The sequence below is a fragment of the Scleropages formosus genome, chromosome 6 (genome assembly GCF_900964775.1).
Source record: "Scleropages formosus chromosome 6, fSclFor1.1, whole genome shotgun sequence".
Lineage (NCBI taxonomy): Eukaryota > Metazoa > Chordata > Actinopteri > Osteoglossiformes > Osteoglossidae > Scleropages > Scleropages formosus.
The window spans coordinates 34,367,982-34,383,594 of NC_041811.1; the positions used below are offsets into that span (position 1 = coordinate 34,367,982).

Sequence of the window (15,613 nt, forward strand, 5' to 3'; positions counted from 1 at the left end):
TTTCTTGGAGACGTACATCACTTTGGAGAAAAGTGTCTGCTAAATGAATAAATAAAACACTTTGCAGCGACATTAAACTAATGTGGAGGATGAGTTGAAGACTTTACAATCTGGGATGTGGTTAATGGAAAATGTAGGGACTTACTGTCAGAGCAGGAGACTCCAGCAGAGAAACGTCCACCCCCCTTGGGGCAATGGATGTACTTCCCATGGTGCAAACAGTGTGAGAGGGACATTTCTGTGCCAGAACAGCGCACCCCACTCATCACCACAGTGTCAGCGCTCACATCGCCTGGCCAGTACCATGTTTCCTGTGGGGAGGGGGAAGAGGACAAGAGAATTTTGAGGTAATGAAAGCTTAAAAAAAGCATGGAGATGTTGCTGTGGATGAGTTAAAGAGAAAGTAGTATCAGTAGTAGTACCATTGTACCAGGAGAAGCGCACAACACACCACTAAACAGGCAGCACTTTCATCGAGAAATAACCTGGAATCTGATGCAATTTTTGAAAACAACTTTGTAGAAGATTTGATTGCTGTTGCGGTGCATGTTAACTGAAATAAACATGTTTCTGACACTATTCAGATGTATCCTTTGCCTGCTGTTTTGCCGTGTTTACATAGTATTTTGAACAAAATATGCTGTAAATTCCCCAAAGTGTCAGGAATGATGGTGAAGCATTTATATGAAATGTTGCTTTTATGTAGAAAGTGTTCCAAACATTAATGAGCACTTCCTGCATAAAAGCTCCTTTTCCCCTTTAATGCATTTGTCACAGATTCAAAGTTATTTGTAACATTTCTGTTAAAGTGATCACTCTAAACTCTTGTGTGTATTCTTCCTATCATGTTTATATTGTGTGCCGCTGTTTATCTGTCTGAAGCCCTGATAGCAGGAGTGTTGTGCTCTTCCCTCCTAAACAACTGCTGTCTGCTTGTTATGCAATGTCTGGCCCACCAGTGGGATCCAGGCTGAGCCTTGTATATCTGCCCTCTACGTGCTGCTCTCTCCAGCGTCACACTTTCTGAGCTCTTCCCTGGCTACAGAAACACTCAGCTATCTGGACTTATGTTTGGGGCTTTTCCTGGTACCTCTATTGTGGACACTCATCTTGTAACAAGCACCAAGTAGCTGCGGTTAAAAAGTGTAGTTTAAGTTTTTAAAAAAAAAAAAAAAAAACTTAAGTGAACAAAAAGGAAGGGCTCCTAAAAGGGTGAGACCTGTGGGCGGACTGGCTGAGCGAGCACTGCTCTCTGTCAATACCAGCAGGGCAGTGAGCTGTGTGATGTGTCCTCGCTGCACTCGTCTGCCAAGTTGTTTTATGATGGAAGTTTCTGGAGACTCAATCACAGCCCCCCGGTACATCCCTTCAGCCCAGTGAAAAGGCAGCGATGGAAATTCCGACACTCTGAGTACCTGATGTACTGCACGTAACCGAGGGCGCGTGCCTGTAAATGATATTACAGCGAATTTGTCCACTTCGCCTGTCTCGTTCCTTCTGCTGTGTTCAAGGCGGAGCTGTTATTTACACCTGAACGGCTTTTGCTTTTCCAATCACTATGAATGAAAGCACACAGCTGTACAGCTCTTCGCACATGTCACGTGTTGGGATCTCCTGCCGTGGCACACCGAGGGGCAAAGAGGTTTTTGTGTGACTTTAATAAAATACCTGAAGCATTTCTTTTTCGCTGCTTAATTGCGTAATTGATTAATCGATGAGGACTCAAAGGAAAACTGGCACCCCCTGTGCTCTTGAAGGCAGGCAGGACAGGAACACAGCTGCATGAAACAAAAGGCAGTGCTCAACGGTGCCATGGGGCAAACTTGCGGCCTGGAGGCAGGGCTTACCTGAAAGGCATGGTTTGCAAATCCCAAGCCAAGCTGTCGACACACCACCGTGGCCTCTAGCGTTCCCCAGCTGTCACTGCACACCGTGCCCCACACCAGCGACCCGTTCCTCTCTGCCAGCACCTCCACGCGCCCTTCGTAGGGGTTCCGCCCCCCACTTAGACGCACCTGCCAGGGCAGTAGTGGAGCAAAAGAATTTGTGTAAGGGTGCAACCCTGGAAAGGTTCATAGATTAACCATATTAACCAAATCCATGCATTCATTCATTCAGACTGAAGCTTTGCTGTGGTGCAATGTTTCTGCTCAACTTTATTGTCCACCAAGTCAGTGTAGTATAACAGAAAGTAACAAGGCACTTTTCTCCACTGTATTGCCAAGGGAAAAAATTTGGATGTGCAACTTGTCATCAGGATTATGGCACTTCAATGCAAATTCAGCATTTCAAAGAGAAAAGGATGTGACTGCCTACAGCATTTTGACTTACATAAATAATGAAGAAAACAATCCATGCTTAGTGTTGATAAAAATGAAATTATAACAGTAAATTCCAGGTACTACAGTTGAAATACCAAGGAACAGTGGACAGCCCACCCTGCAAATGCAGATCATAGAGCTGCTTGGCATCTACTGGAGTCTCCCTAAAGTGAGGAAGAGGCAGCTGCAGTCCAGACTGTGCCAGTATAACATGCATGTCCCAAACCACACACACTACACCCCGAGTGTAAACATAAACAGTGACCCCAAAACGATAAACACGGAGTAAAGACTTTGTAGGAGACCATACAGTTTTGGCTGGTTGAACTAGTACAGTTACCAGTGTAATAGCATAATAAAGCAGCTGGTAGTAATTAAAAGCAGCTGTGTTCCTCCGTTTCCCAGAAGTACGTGTTGCTAACCTTTTCCCATGGCGGCCTGCGGGAGCACAAACCTCATGAGAAAATGAATCTAATTAAGAGAGTGACCATAATGTAATTCTGGCACTCCTGAAGAAATGCCACATTTAAGACACTATGATGTTTGTGTGTGTGAGACAAGAAGCTGTGGAACGGAAGGTGTATCACATTGTCATCTTCAAGAGTTTCGTGCAATGGATCCAACACCCAGAGATCTTGGGTAAGAAAACCAAAGGTTTCAACAAAAAAAAAGTATAACCAGGAACTAACTGCATTAACTCCTTGTTGTCTGGGACATCACTGCTATTATGCCTCTTGTGGGGCTGCAGTTGCCAGCTATACAGTGCTGAGTGCACGCAGCTACCTCACCCTCTCTTGGAATCCCATGGCCGGCACGTTGCACCTCACGCCTGCATCCTCCTCATGACTGCACCCCAGGGAGTCCCTGTTGAAGTAGCACTCAGTGATGGACTTCTCAAACCCCGAGCATTCCACCTCATTCATGTGTACAGGGCCCATTCCTGGGGAGAGAAAGACAAGTGCCATTCCTGTTATTTCACTCATTTCATGACACATTTATCAAAAGTGTCATAAAAATGTCACCCATTTATATAACTGCATGCTTTAGTGGCACGAGTCAGGCTTGAGAACTTCTGTATGCAGTGACATCATAGTCATCCATCCCAGATGACACACAAAGGAACCGATCACATGCACTGCAGTCATCATTAATAAGTTTCACATATTGACTAGCTAGGATTGATGGGAAAATACAAGATTTTTATCTGTTCTCTTTGCGAACAAAGCATCCATCACACTTAGTAACACTCTTGAAGGGATCTAGCTTTTTCCCCTTGTCAAATTAAAGCAAAGCCCTGCAAGAAGTAACACAAGTAACAGACTTTCCACAGCAGTCTATCAGCAATCCCCCAGCCTGCTGTTTCCTATTTCTTTGCGATATTTTGCTATTGCTCTGGAATTTACTGTCTACATGAGGTTTGGATCAAGTTTGCAATGAGTTATGGATTCTTCTTTTAGACTTTCCAGTGATGCAGATCAAATATAAAAAGTTTTTGTTGTATCTGCAACTGCTTTATTTTCATAACTTTCAAACGAGAGAAAAGAGAAAATATATATTTAACCATCCGGAACGTTCAGTATACAACTTCTTTCCTAAGAGAATGTTGAGAGCTTTCAAAACTGTTAAAAGATGGCTAACATGTTTAATGCACTGATACCATTGTGGTTTGGATGTGGTGTGTGCTGTTCACATGAAGTTGAGTATTTCATCATTACATATTGTATTCGACAGGCAAACCATCTTCTGGAGGGGGGTCACCTCACATTAAGCATTAGCAAGTAATCTGATCCAATCTAACCTGAGAGTAAATGCACACACACACACACACACACACACACACACACACACACACACACACACACACAAAGTCTGAACTGGAACCACTTGTCCCAAGCAGGGTTGCAGCAAACCAGAGCCTAACCCAGCAACACACCGGGTGCAAGGCTGGAGGGGACACACCCAGGACGGGACGCCAGTCCGTCACAAGGCACCTCAAGCGGGACTCAAACCCCAGACCCACTGGAGAGCAGGACCCGGTCAAACCCGCTGCACCACTGCGCTACCGCGCCCCCTTGAAAGTAAATGTTAAAAAAAAAACTAGTTAATACATAGCTAGTACATTTACATTTATTCATTTAGTAGACACTTTTCTTCAAAGCGACGTACATCTCAGAGGATACAATTTGTGCATTACATTAGGAGAAAGAGACATATTTGCAGATGTGTGATTCTTAAGTAAAGTTAGCGTCTTTCCACTATATGCACCAATTTCAGTGTGATGACTGTCAATGACAATGTGATGCACCTTCCATTCCACAGCTAGTAGAGTGGTTAAGGACACAGTTGCTGGTTCAATTCACTGCAGGGCCCTCACTGTAGTACCTTTAAGAAATGCACTTGAATTACTCCATGTTTTACTGTATGAATGTTTCCCGTTTCTGAATTGTTTGTATCACAAGTTCAAACTCAGATCCACCACCAGAGTTGAATAATTCTCAGCGCTCAGTATATAAGCCCTGTAAAATGCTGATCTGTGTTCCATAACACCGTTCATATTTTACTGTGCTGTCTGCCTCGTATGGTTCAAATAGCTATTACAGAACTGCCTCATAATCCGACTTTACTGAGCACAATGGAAACAGAAATAACTGGGGAAAAAAAGCAGCAGAACAAGGAACTTCCATTAGGGGAAAGTGGTATCTCAGGGTAACTGTAAAAATGTAGAAATTATGAGTCACAAATGAGGTTCCACTTACCATACTGGCAGCGGAGTGCCTACTGGCTAAAGCTAGTACCATTTATAGGATAACTATGCTAGAACTAAGTCCGATATTTATTTGACAGGTTATTGGTTTCAGACTCATGTTGGCACCAGCAAAAAATAAAAGCTCTGAAGAGTTTTGCAGCACTCAGTGTGAATAAAGAACACAATGTTCCCAGAGCATGAGCACAAGCATGAGCCCAAGTATTGTTTATTTCCAAGATTTATGTCATCAGACCCATGTTTTTGACACACTGGCTGTTACCCTGAGAAATTTCTTTTAAGACATGAATTATGTTGATATTAGCCCATAAATGACTTATGTGGATATTAGCAGTTTAGTATTTTGTAGCTACATTTTAGCTAATGAAAAAAACTAAAAACAGATGTGTCAGGGGACTTTAGGCAAATGAGAGGCCCTAAAGTTGGTGCTTCCTTCAGAAGCCACTCAAGTGGTTTCTTTGACGTCTGCACTTTGACATCTCTTCAGGGCTTGTGTGACCACAGGACGCTGCGACAGGATCCATAAACATATGGAGTAGGAGGAAAACATATAAAAGATGGGAATGAAAGACCCAACCAACTGTGTGCTGGTGCTAGAGAATGAGACAAACACTTATGATAAACTATGCATAAACTTAGCATAAAAAACCCTGTAACAGAGGAGCACAGAAACAGGGTTATAAAAGCATTTATAAAGCTAGAAAATCTGGGGCATGGAGTGGAGTTGGAGAGACTGATGAAGCGACAGAAAAAAAAGCTTCCTTTTCCTTGTTCCACTGGCAAATCCAGGACTTCCAGCTTAATCTGGCCCAAGATATCCTTGTTACACAGGAGTGTTCAGCAAAAACATTCCGAGCCCTTTGCAGCTGTGCATATCAGTCTTCCCCAACATTTGGTTGACAGATGACACCAAACTTGAAACAAAATGCTGAGTCTCGTAAGCTCTTATAGCAGGATCCCATACAGCAAAAAACCTGCTACAAAGGCTTATGAAATATACAATTTTTTTACACAACAGGCTTATAATTCAGTGCAATGGCATTTTCGCCAATTATTTTATTTTGTACAATGACTTGCAGTGAGTCTCAAATTTAAGTTTATCTTCCTCAGTGGTGTCAATCTAGTTAATTTTACACTTCATTCATAACAAAACCAAAGTATATACTTCCTGCTTCATATCACTTTGGCAATCTCAGTTACAACCATCGATTAAAGTAAATAAGAAATGAAATAGTCTCAACACTATTTTTATTATTATTAATTCATTTAGTCAAAGATTATCATCAGCAATCTCTTAAACTTTATTTCTTTATATTATAAATAATTGGGAACTAGACTGTCAAAATGTTTCCATAGAGTACCGTGCCTCATACCCATGCTTTTGGGATAAAAGCCGGACCTCTGCAGTCCTTAACTGGACAAGTGGTTATTGGTAATGGATAAATAAGTGAACGAAAATACAATTAGAATTAATGGTAAGGAAACCCCCTGACACTGGAAGTTTACCTAACAGGGTGATGGAACAAATTATCCCTGTTAAATGAGGAATGATGCTGCTTCTGTTTCCCTCTGTTGCTCTCTGGCTCAAAATGCCTTGAACTGTTTGTTCCTAATCAACCTTTACATTCTGGATCAATGTCTTTATAAGAGATGAAGCTCTTTGGGGATGAGATGAATTTGGACACAGATGGAATATTGACAAACAATTGTTTTTTTGGCCTTGGGGGTAGTGGCAATAGTCATACAAAGGAAAAGATGGGGAACAGAACATAATACAACTAACAAAACAATCTCAGAATTTCTAACAGATAGGGGCAGAATTCCAGATGTGTGAGCTCTGAGTCTGGGATCTCTCTTCTCTCCGTGCAAAAGAAAGTTAAAGTTAAATTGTTTATTGAGGATTATTGTCTTGATTTTGAGCAGGTGCTAGCCATGTAACATTCCCCTTCCTCCTTGCTGCCATGCCTGTTGTGTGCTACAGGTGACACAGCCACTTTGGAGGAATCCCACTTTGTTAACAAAGCAATGCAGCCCTCATTTTTCAAGTTTCTTGTTTTTTGTGGCACAGGGTAATAAAAATAAAAAAAAAATAATTTAAACAATAAACAACCAGAGATGTGAATGAATATAAAAGAACAAAAGGATATCACTGAGTTGCTAAACTTTTTCTATTTGTATCCACAGGTATGATAATGGACATACAGAATAAGGGAAGATGATTTTGACAGTGCCCCAGAAATCAGATTAAGGTTTGCAAAGATTACTTTATTAACTAAACAGAAACGGTGAAGAATAAGCAAGAGTCTGACAACCACTTTCAAGGATGAAGGAAGTATTACATTTCTTCCAGATCTCACAGATCACCATCATTTACCATAGTACTTCCAAACTGCCAATCAGAAACCTTGAAAGGTTTTGCACTTTTTATTGCCAATGGAAATAAGGTGAAGGACTCAGCTATATGTTTAAAAAAGGATAGTATAAAATTACATTTCACCAGAGACTGAAATCTGAGGGACCACTGGTTAAGTGATTGCCACATTACAGCTTATTAAAAATTAAAAGCTTATTAAAAATTTATCAGCCCCATGAGAATACCAGTGACAGAAACACTCAATAGTCCAAGGAAGCATACTAGGAGGGACAGGAAGTGTAGATCTCAGTTCCAGCCTTCCTTGAGCCAGGCCCCAAAACACAGCTTTCTTCACAGATAGAACTTACCTTGACCCATCCTTCCCCCTGTCAGAGCCTCTTTGGCACTGCCAAAACCGAGTTCACGGCACACCACGGTAGCCGAGCGGAGGTCCCAGTTGTCATCACAGACAGTACCCCACTCGCCATTCTTCAGCACCTCCACGCGGCCCTCCCCGACAACAGCGCCACCCTTTAGACGCACCAGGGGTTGCTGAAGAAAGAGTTTCAGAATGGGGACATCAGTCAACAGTGACAAATCACGCACCCCCTCAACTCAGCCCAAACCAATTCACTCTGAGCAAGTTTACAAGAGCCAACATGCTATAGTCTGGGCTCAGATACACTAATCTGTGATTGATCACATCTAGCCTGGGATTCCCAAGATTAAATTTGTCCAGGATGCATTATTAAGTGCAGGTATGAGAGTTGTAATCAAGATTTAATTTAAAAATTGGCATTATTTAACTGTAGTGTCTGCTCCATGGTAATTGATGGAGGAACAGCTGATTATATCACATTTCCAGCTGACTCTGCATAGTCAGTTGTTTCCAGGCAGTCTTGGATGTGTTGCTTTGAGGCTCGCACAAGAAACGCAAAGCAGGAATGTGACCTTGTGGCAATGAGCTCAGAAACGGAAGCTGCGAAAGGTGGAGAAAAACAACTTAACAGCCTGCACATTTCAGCCTCAGATACACACCTACAATGGCACAGTGAGTAGTGCTGCTGTCTCACAGTGCTTGTGTTATGTGAGAGGATGTGGGTTCAATTCCCCCTCACTCTATGTGGAGTTTGCATGTTCTCCCCATGTCTACATGGGTTTCCTCTGGGTGCTCTGGTGTCTTCCCACAACCTGAAGACATGCTGTTCAAGTTCACTAACAGTCTGTGAGTGATAGAGAGTGTGTTTCACTGTTAATAATAAAGTTTAACTGTATAGATGAGGGACCCATTGTAAGTAGTGTATCAGTAAGGTGTGTGGGCTGATAACACTGTGCTCACTAGAAGTTGCTTTGGAGAAAAGCATCTTATAAACAAAGTAATGCAATCACCTAAAATCATCCTGCAGGTGTAGCCATCTTGTTCTAATTTACTGGCTTTACAAAATAAAATGTCTTTTGCAAAAACATTGTCTAAATGAAACATACACAGTAATTAAAGACAACATAACAGTGTACATGGTAACTGGGGTGGGTATTGGATTTGGCGCCATATTCCACAGTTGAAAATAGGAAAGTAAACATTTCCCATATACATTTTCAGAATATCCAGAGTTCAAGTTTCCAACAAAATGTAAATAAAAGACCCAATACAGACAATTTTGGCAAGATCGCAGCAATGTGCTTTTTGTGAATAGGTTTGGAAAAACATTTCAAATTCGCATTGTATGACTTTGTTTTGTTATCCACAGAAACATAGGAATGTTCATGTTGGGGAACTCTGACAACTTCCTGACGTCCTCAAACTGGCAATGAATCCCATCACTACCATCTAATTCATTGACAAAGCAAGAATCTCTAGCATTAACTGTTCTTAAACTATAGACTGAAAACAGGTTGAAATTAATGCCGTGTTCAGACACTTTCACTGGCCTCTAAAGGATCACATCATGCAAATTTTAAGCACACTGTTGAGAGCTGAAACCTGTTCAAGCAGATAGGGTTTTTAATCAGTCTGGATTCAAAGTTGCTCACTCCACTGAGACAGCGCTCCTGGCAATGTCTGATGCTCTCCAGTCAGCTAGAGTGGCATCCTTCTCCTCAGTCCTCATCCTCCTCGACCTGTCTGCAGCATTCAACACTGTAAACCACCAGATTCTACTGTCCTCTCTTGGTCAGTTTGGCATCAAAGGAACAGCACTAAAATGGTCTGAGTCCTACCTATCAGAGAGATCCTATTAAGTGGTCTGGCGGGGCTCCGGTTCTTCTCCTCTGCTTCTCACAACTGGTGTCCCGCAGGGCTCTGTACTGGGCTCTCTATTTTTCTCAATAAACACCTCTTCCCTCAGCCCTGTCATCGCCTCCCATGGATTCAGCTACCACTGTTACACTGATGATACCCAGCTCTTCCTCTCATTTCCACCTGGAGTATCAGATATCTCCGCGCACATCACTGGCTGCCTGTTGGACATCTCTGCATGGATGTCTGATCACCACCAACAACTCAACCTCTCCAAAACACCTCCCAGATGGGCTGTCTTCCTGTGATGAAATCTCTTTCAAGCTGGACAACTCACTGATTTTGCCTACCTCCTCAGCTAAGAGTCTAGTAGTAATGATTGACTCAAGTCTGTCTTTCTCTCAGTGCATTGAAGCCACAACGTAGACATGCAGATACATGCTGTACAACATCTACAGGATCCATCCTTATCTCACAACAGAGTCTGCACAACTACATGTCCAGGCCATGGTGACATCCCGTCTGGATACTGCAACTCCGTCCTGTCTGGCCTTCCTGCTACTGCCACCAAACCTCTGCAGTTGAAACAGAATGCTGCTGCATGAGTTGCGTTTGACTTGCCGAAGTGTTCTCACGTTATCTCCCCTCCTTGTCTCTCCTTGTTGGCTTCCTATAGCTGCCTGGATCAAATTCAAGACCCTGGTAATGGCCTACAAATGCATCAATGGAATGGCTCCCAGCTATCTACAAGACTTGATCATCAGCTACACCCCAACCAGACTGCTATGCTCCTCCACATCTGCATGCTTGGTGGTCCCACGTATAAAAGGTAAAGCACAAAGGTTCTCGTTTCTCGCTCCGTTGTGGTGGAATGACCTCCGCCTCTCACTCAGAACTACTGAATCTCTGTTCACATTTAAAAAGGGTCTTAAAACTCACCTCTTGCAGGTTTTAGCATGGGGTCAGGGATCAGCAGAACCTGCTATTTCAACATATGAGGAAAGGCAAATTTTTTCCCTTAAATTTAAGGATGATACATTTTTCTATTATAAAACACATCAGCAGCATAGACCAGTTCAATGAAGATTTAAAACATGCAAAAGTGATTAGTGCAACAGCTAAAGCACTTTGCGGACAAACACATAAACAAATTAGACAATTATAAATTATACTAACATCACTGTTTTGCACAGAAGGAGTTTAAGCACAGCTGTGTTAGTACAATCTTCAATTTAATCCTACAAAATCTCATGTTTTCCTACATATCTAAAGCTTTACATGTAAAGGTCCCACCTAAAAGATAAAAACGCATTAGTGACTATGCAGCAGTGCTAAGAGTAGTCTCTGCAAATCGCACTCTTGCAGGGACTCTGAGTTACACAGTGTCATATATCACAGATCAGCGATTGTGGTTCAAGTCTGCATGCAACCGCATCTCCACTGCCGGCCACCTTCCAACCGTAATTGCTCTCATATTAACACAACAGTAAAATATAGACATATCCACTTTTCCCCTCATATGGACATTGCATAAGCAATGCTAGAATTCAACTGAAATTAATTAGAAGGTCCTTTATGAAAGTCTTCTGTACTTTTCCCCTTGGACAAAGTGGACATTGGTTATTTCCTAATGGATTATAAGGACAATACAGACAACAAAACAATTTACAGAGTGTTTGACTTTTGACCATGGTACAACAGTGATCTGGAAGTGACACTGTCATGGGCATAGCTCATAGGTGTGAGTGCTATCTGTAAAGCTCACCTCCTGCCGGTAGGCCTTCCGGAAGCCTGTCACAGGGGTGGGGGCAAAGACCCTTCCTGGTACACAGCTCACCACCACAGGCATTCCCAAGGCACAAGTGGAGTTGCCTTTCTTTGTGGGCGGGGGTCCCAGCCTACAGTTGGACACGTGGGCCTCATTTCCAGTGCAGTTCACAGAGTGGCCCCAGTACTTGTTCTTCCGCCTCATGGCCACCATTCTGAGGACACACAGTGAAGGGGTTAAATAATAACAAACACAACAGTATAGCAGATACCTTTGTCCAAGGACTTATAACAGTACAGGATATTAATGATGATGACGGTCCAGAATAAAATACAGTGCTAAAGAGTTGCTAATAGCATTGTGAGATGGGTTCAAATAAAATGAATGACATGGAAAAGTAGATGTTAAATGCTTCCATGGAGTCGAGTTAAGACATATGTCGGTCTTAAAAAGTAAAAAATAAATAAATAAATAAAATCAGGAGACTAAAAAGCATACATGATATTAACTGGAAACTAATTCCACAGCCTGAGTTCACATAGTACACATATACATTTTCGATTCGGTTTTCTCACACAGTGACATAAAACATAAGTCTAGGCCAGCTGATATTTTTACAAATCCTTCCAGTACACTGGAGCATAAAACCTTCCATCCTGCAAAGTGACTATTATTTTTTTATAATGTTAAACAGCTCCAGCCTTTATCAGCTGATGTTTCAGCTATACTGAATCACTGTCATATCTCACACTTCTTAAAATAAATGGTATCTAACAGGCTTTGTTTTTGGCCAGCTGTTTAAGGCTGGAGTAAAGCTGTTCCAGTTGAGTGGAAGTCAACATTCCGTCCTGCCAGTAGTTCGGAATGACTTTCCTTCAAAGAGAGAACATGAGAGCTGGAAGATCATTCAGAAAAGCACAACATGTTCCCTCATGTTACAAGTCATAGCTTCGGCTGCTACCTTCAAAGAGACAAGCCAAAATGACTGCGCCAGTGTTCTTGCCATTTTAAAAGGTTCCCAAAACCATCCCATGGGGGAGATGAGCAAGTCCAGCAGATATGATGAACGACAGGAAAAAGCAGTAACGAGAGCTTCAGGCCCTGACTTGAGTCAGCTGTGATGTGCTTGTGCAAAACATTTCACACAGTGCAGGACATGGAAAATTACAAAGCAGTTTGGCTCCTGTAATATAAACAAGTAGATGAGTGCAAGAAAACAGTGTACCTCTGAGCTCTCAACAAAACATAACTTTTGGCACCCCTTCTACAAACTGTGGCTTTAGATAGAAAAACGTGAACTGAATAACTTGCAATTCAGACTGACAAAGTACAAGCAGTAAAGAGGCACATTGTCAATACTTCTTGCTCCTTTAATATTAGGTGAGGCACTAACTGTGGTGCAGCTGTGGCAGAACCTGTCCTAGATGGCTATAAACCATGCAGTGTTAGTGAGTCGGAGGGGGGTGCGGTGGCGCAGTGGGTTGGACCGCGGTCCTGCTCTCCGGTGGGTCTGGGGTTCGAGTCCCGCTTGGGGTACCTTGCGACGGACTGGCGTCCCGTCCTGGGTGTGTCCCCTCCCCCTCCGGCCTTACGCCCTGTGTTGCCGGGTAGGCTCCGGTTCCCCGTGACCCCGTATGGGACGAGCGGTTCTGAAAATGTGTGTGTGTGTGTGTGTTAGTGAGTCTCTCTGTTCTACGGAAGGGCCCACAGGGTAACCTGTTTAAAGTACGTGTGAGGAGAGTAAGCATACAAAATTCTAATTCTCTTTTGACAGCTATGTTTAAAGTGCAGCAACACCCAGGCTGGAAAGAAACACCAACAGCACTTTTCTTCTTGACAGAGGACTGTCCTCAAACAGTAGCTCTATGTCCCCCTCCACATCAGCCTTTCTACATTACTTTTCTGTTCCAGCAGTGCAGCCACTCTTCTTAAACTCATATGATACACGACTGGTGAACTCAACAGAAGTCCCTCAGTTTGTTTCCCTTGGTTACGCCACCCTTCAGGAATGTGTCAGTTCGGTTAATGTTACCAAGTTCAGAGGGAAACCCATGACTGCTTGCTAGCAGTCATGATTTACACTAAAAACATTAAAACCAACAGCTCATTCAAAAAGTCCTGTGATATGAATTAACTGGAAATGTTACCTGAAACACAAACATTTGGAAGAGTTCTGGAGAGAGCAGCTGGGGGACAAGATGTGTGACCACAACATAAAAACAATGCAAAAAAATGAGTTCAGAATGTGACTGGCAGGTACAATAGACTCATTCATACTCACTCAAATCTCAGTAGATTTATGAGATACTGTTACACCCTTTTACTAGTGTAAACAACCCTGGAAGTTAGAATAAGAATAAAAAACATGTGGGGGACAGGAGCACTCACTTGTAGACTTTCATGTTATACTTTTTCTCGCCAGGGAAGCCAAACATCCCACAGATGACCCTGGAGTTTGTTGGGGTCCACGCCTCGTTACAGATCTGCCGCCATCTCCCGCCCTCTCTGACCTCCACAAAGCCCTCCGTCACAGGGATGCGCTTGCGCTGCCACGACAGGATGGCCCGGATGCGCACATCTTCCACCTGGATATTCAGATTCTAAGGGAAAGCCCAAAAAACAACTCGGTATCATGGTCTGCTGGTGGCAATTCAAAATATGAGAAACACAAAATAGGTACAGGTGAGTGAAAGACACAGAAGTCAGTTGAGATCATTTAACCTGCTGAAATGATTTATTAAAAAATCTTTTTAAAAAAGTTAAATAAACCAATTTGATCAGCATATTGTTTTTGATCTCCTAGGAGATCTACTGGGGGCCATTATGGATTCTATATGAATGCCAAGAGCTCTTGGACAAAAGGAAGCCCTGAAACAGTGCTCTTTCTGTGTTGATCAGTTTACCATCTGGGGCTGGTTCTGAAAAAGAGCAAAATCATCTTTGTGAGAAAAAAATGCTTCAATTTTTAATGTGGAAGTGTTGCTTTATATGGGGGTGCGGTGGCGCAGTGGGTTGGACCGCGGTCCTGCTGTCCGGTGGGTCTGGGGTTCGAGTCCCGCTTGGGGTACCTTGCGACGGACTGGCGTCCCGTCCTGGGTGTGTCCCCTTCCCCCTCAGGCCTTACGCCCTGTGTTGCCGGGTAGGCTCCGGTTCCCCGTGACCCCGTAAGGGACAAGCGGTTCTGAAAATGTGTGTGTGTGTGTGTGTGTGTGTGTGTGTGTGTGTGTGTGTGTGTGTGTTGCTTTATGTCTCAGCTGCAAAATAAGAAATAAATAAGAACTTCATAGAATTTATGCCACTTTGGGGCAAACAATACACACTCTGAGTGCCTAATCTCCGCATGCCAATGATCCCTCTTGTGATCGTTCAGGCGCTGCAAGGAGGTATGCTGAGAAATTTTGGAAAAGGCTTTTTTAGTAAACGCCCTCTGGACCTACAAAAAATGTCTATTCCCACTTCATGTTCCTTATGGAGGAGACTTCAGATGCTGATACAGGGAAGTGTAGTGGCCAAAACACACAGCTCATCACAGCCAAAACAGCAGAGGTGTCTTTGGTGATGTATCACATTGTCATTATCATTTGTGTTGAGTTTCAGTAGATTCCCTTGTTAGTGGTGCCAGACTCTTCCCATTAAGCAACTGGAAGCAAGCTGCCTCAAAAAAAGTTTCATGCATTTTCGTGACAAAGTCCAATATGAACACAAGCTTCAAATGTGGACTGCGTTTAGTTTGATGTGAGAAAAAGCTGTGACATCAACTCTATTCAAATGAGCTGTGAAAGCAGCCAAGATCCACAGTGGTCTTCAGAATCAGACAAGTGGTCAAAAATGAGTACAATTCACATCTAGATGTGTACGAAACTTCCATATCATTCTAATCTAATCCTGTGTCATACTGTGGACGCCCACAGTATGACACATTGCACATAAACTGTGGGTGTTGCATATAAAGAGGAACCTTTTAATGGGGTTCACATCCCACTCCCATTTAACCTGATTAAAATTACCTAAAAAGCTAAAATCAGTTCATATATGAGCCTGTGAAGGCTAGACTGAACACACACACACACACACACACACACACACACACACACATTTTCAGAACCGCTTGTCCCATACAGGGTCATGGGGAACTGGAGCCTACCCAGCAACTCAGGGCGTAAGGCCGGAG

At 42.9% G+C, this 15,613-nt stretch overlaps 1 protein-coding gene across 1 annotated transcript in view; it reads right to left on the reverse strand.

Annotated features, from left to right (window-relative positions):
• loxl2a (lysyl oxidase-like 2a) overlaps nucleotides 1-15,613 on the reverse strand; it is a 37,524-nt gene that overhangs the window by 4,708 nt on the left and 17,203 nt on the right. The window contains exons 4-9 of the mRNA XM_018752668.2: nucleotides 13,831-14,042; nucleotides 11,440-11,656; nucleotides 7,807-7,990; nucleotides 3,110-3,261; nucleotides 1,848-2,015; nucleotides 146-311 (exon numbers count right to left, since the gene is read on the reverse strand). Of these exons, the coding sequence (XP_018608184.2) occupies nucleotides 146-311; nucleotides 1,848-2,015; nucleotides 3,110-3,261; nucleotides 7,807-7,990; nucleotides 11,440-11,656; nucleotides 13,831-14,042 (1,099 nt within the window). The remainder of the gene's footprint in view (nucleotides 1-145; nucleotides 312-1,847; nucleotides 2,016-3,109; nucleotides 3,262-7,806; nucleotides 7,991-11,439; nucleotides 11,657-13,830; nucleotides 14,043-15,613) is intronic.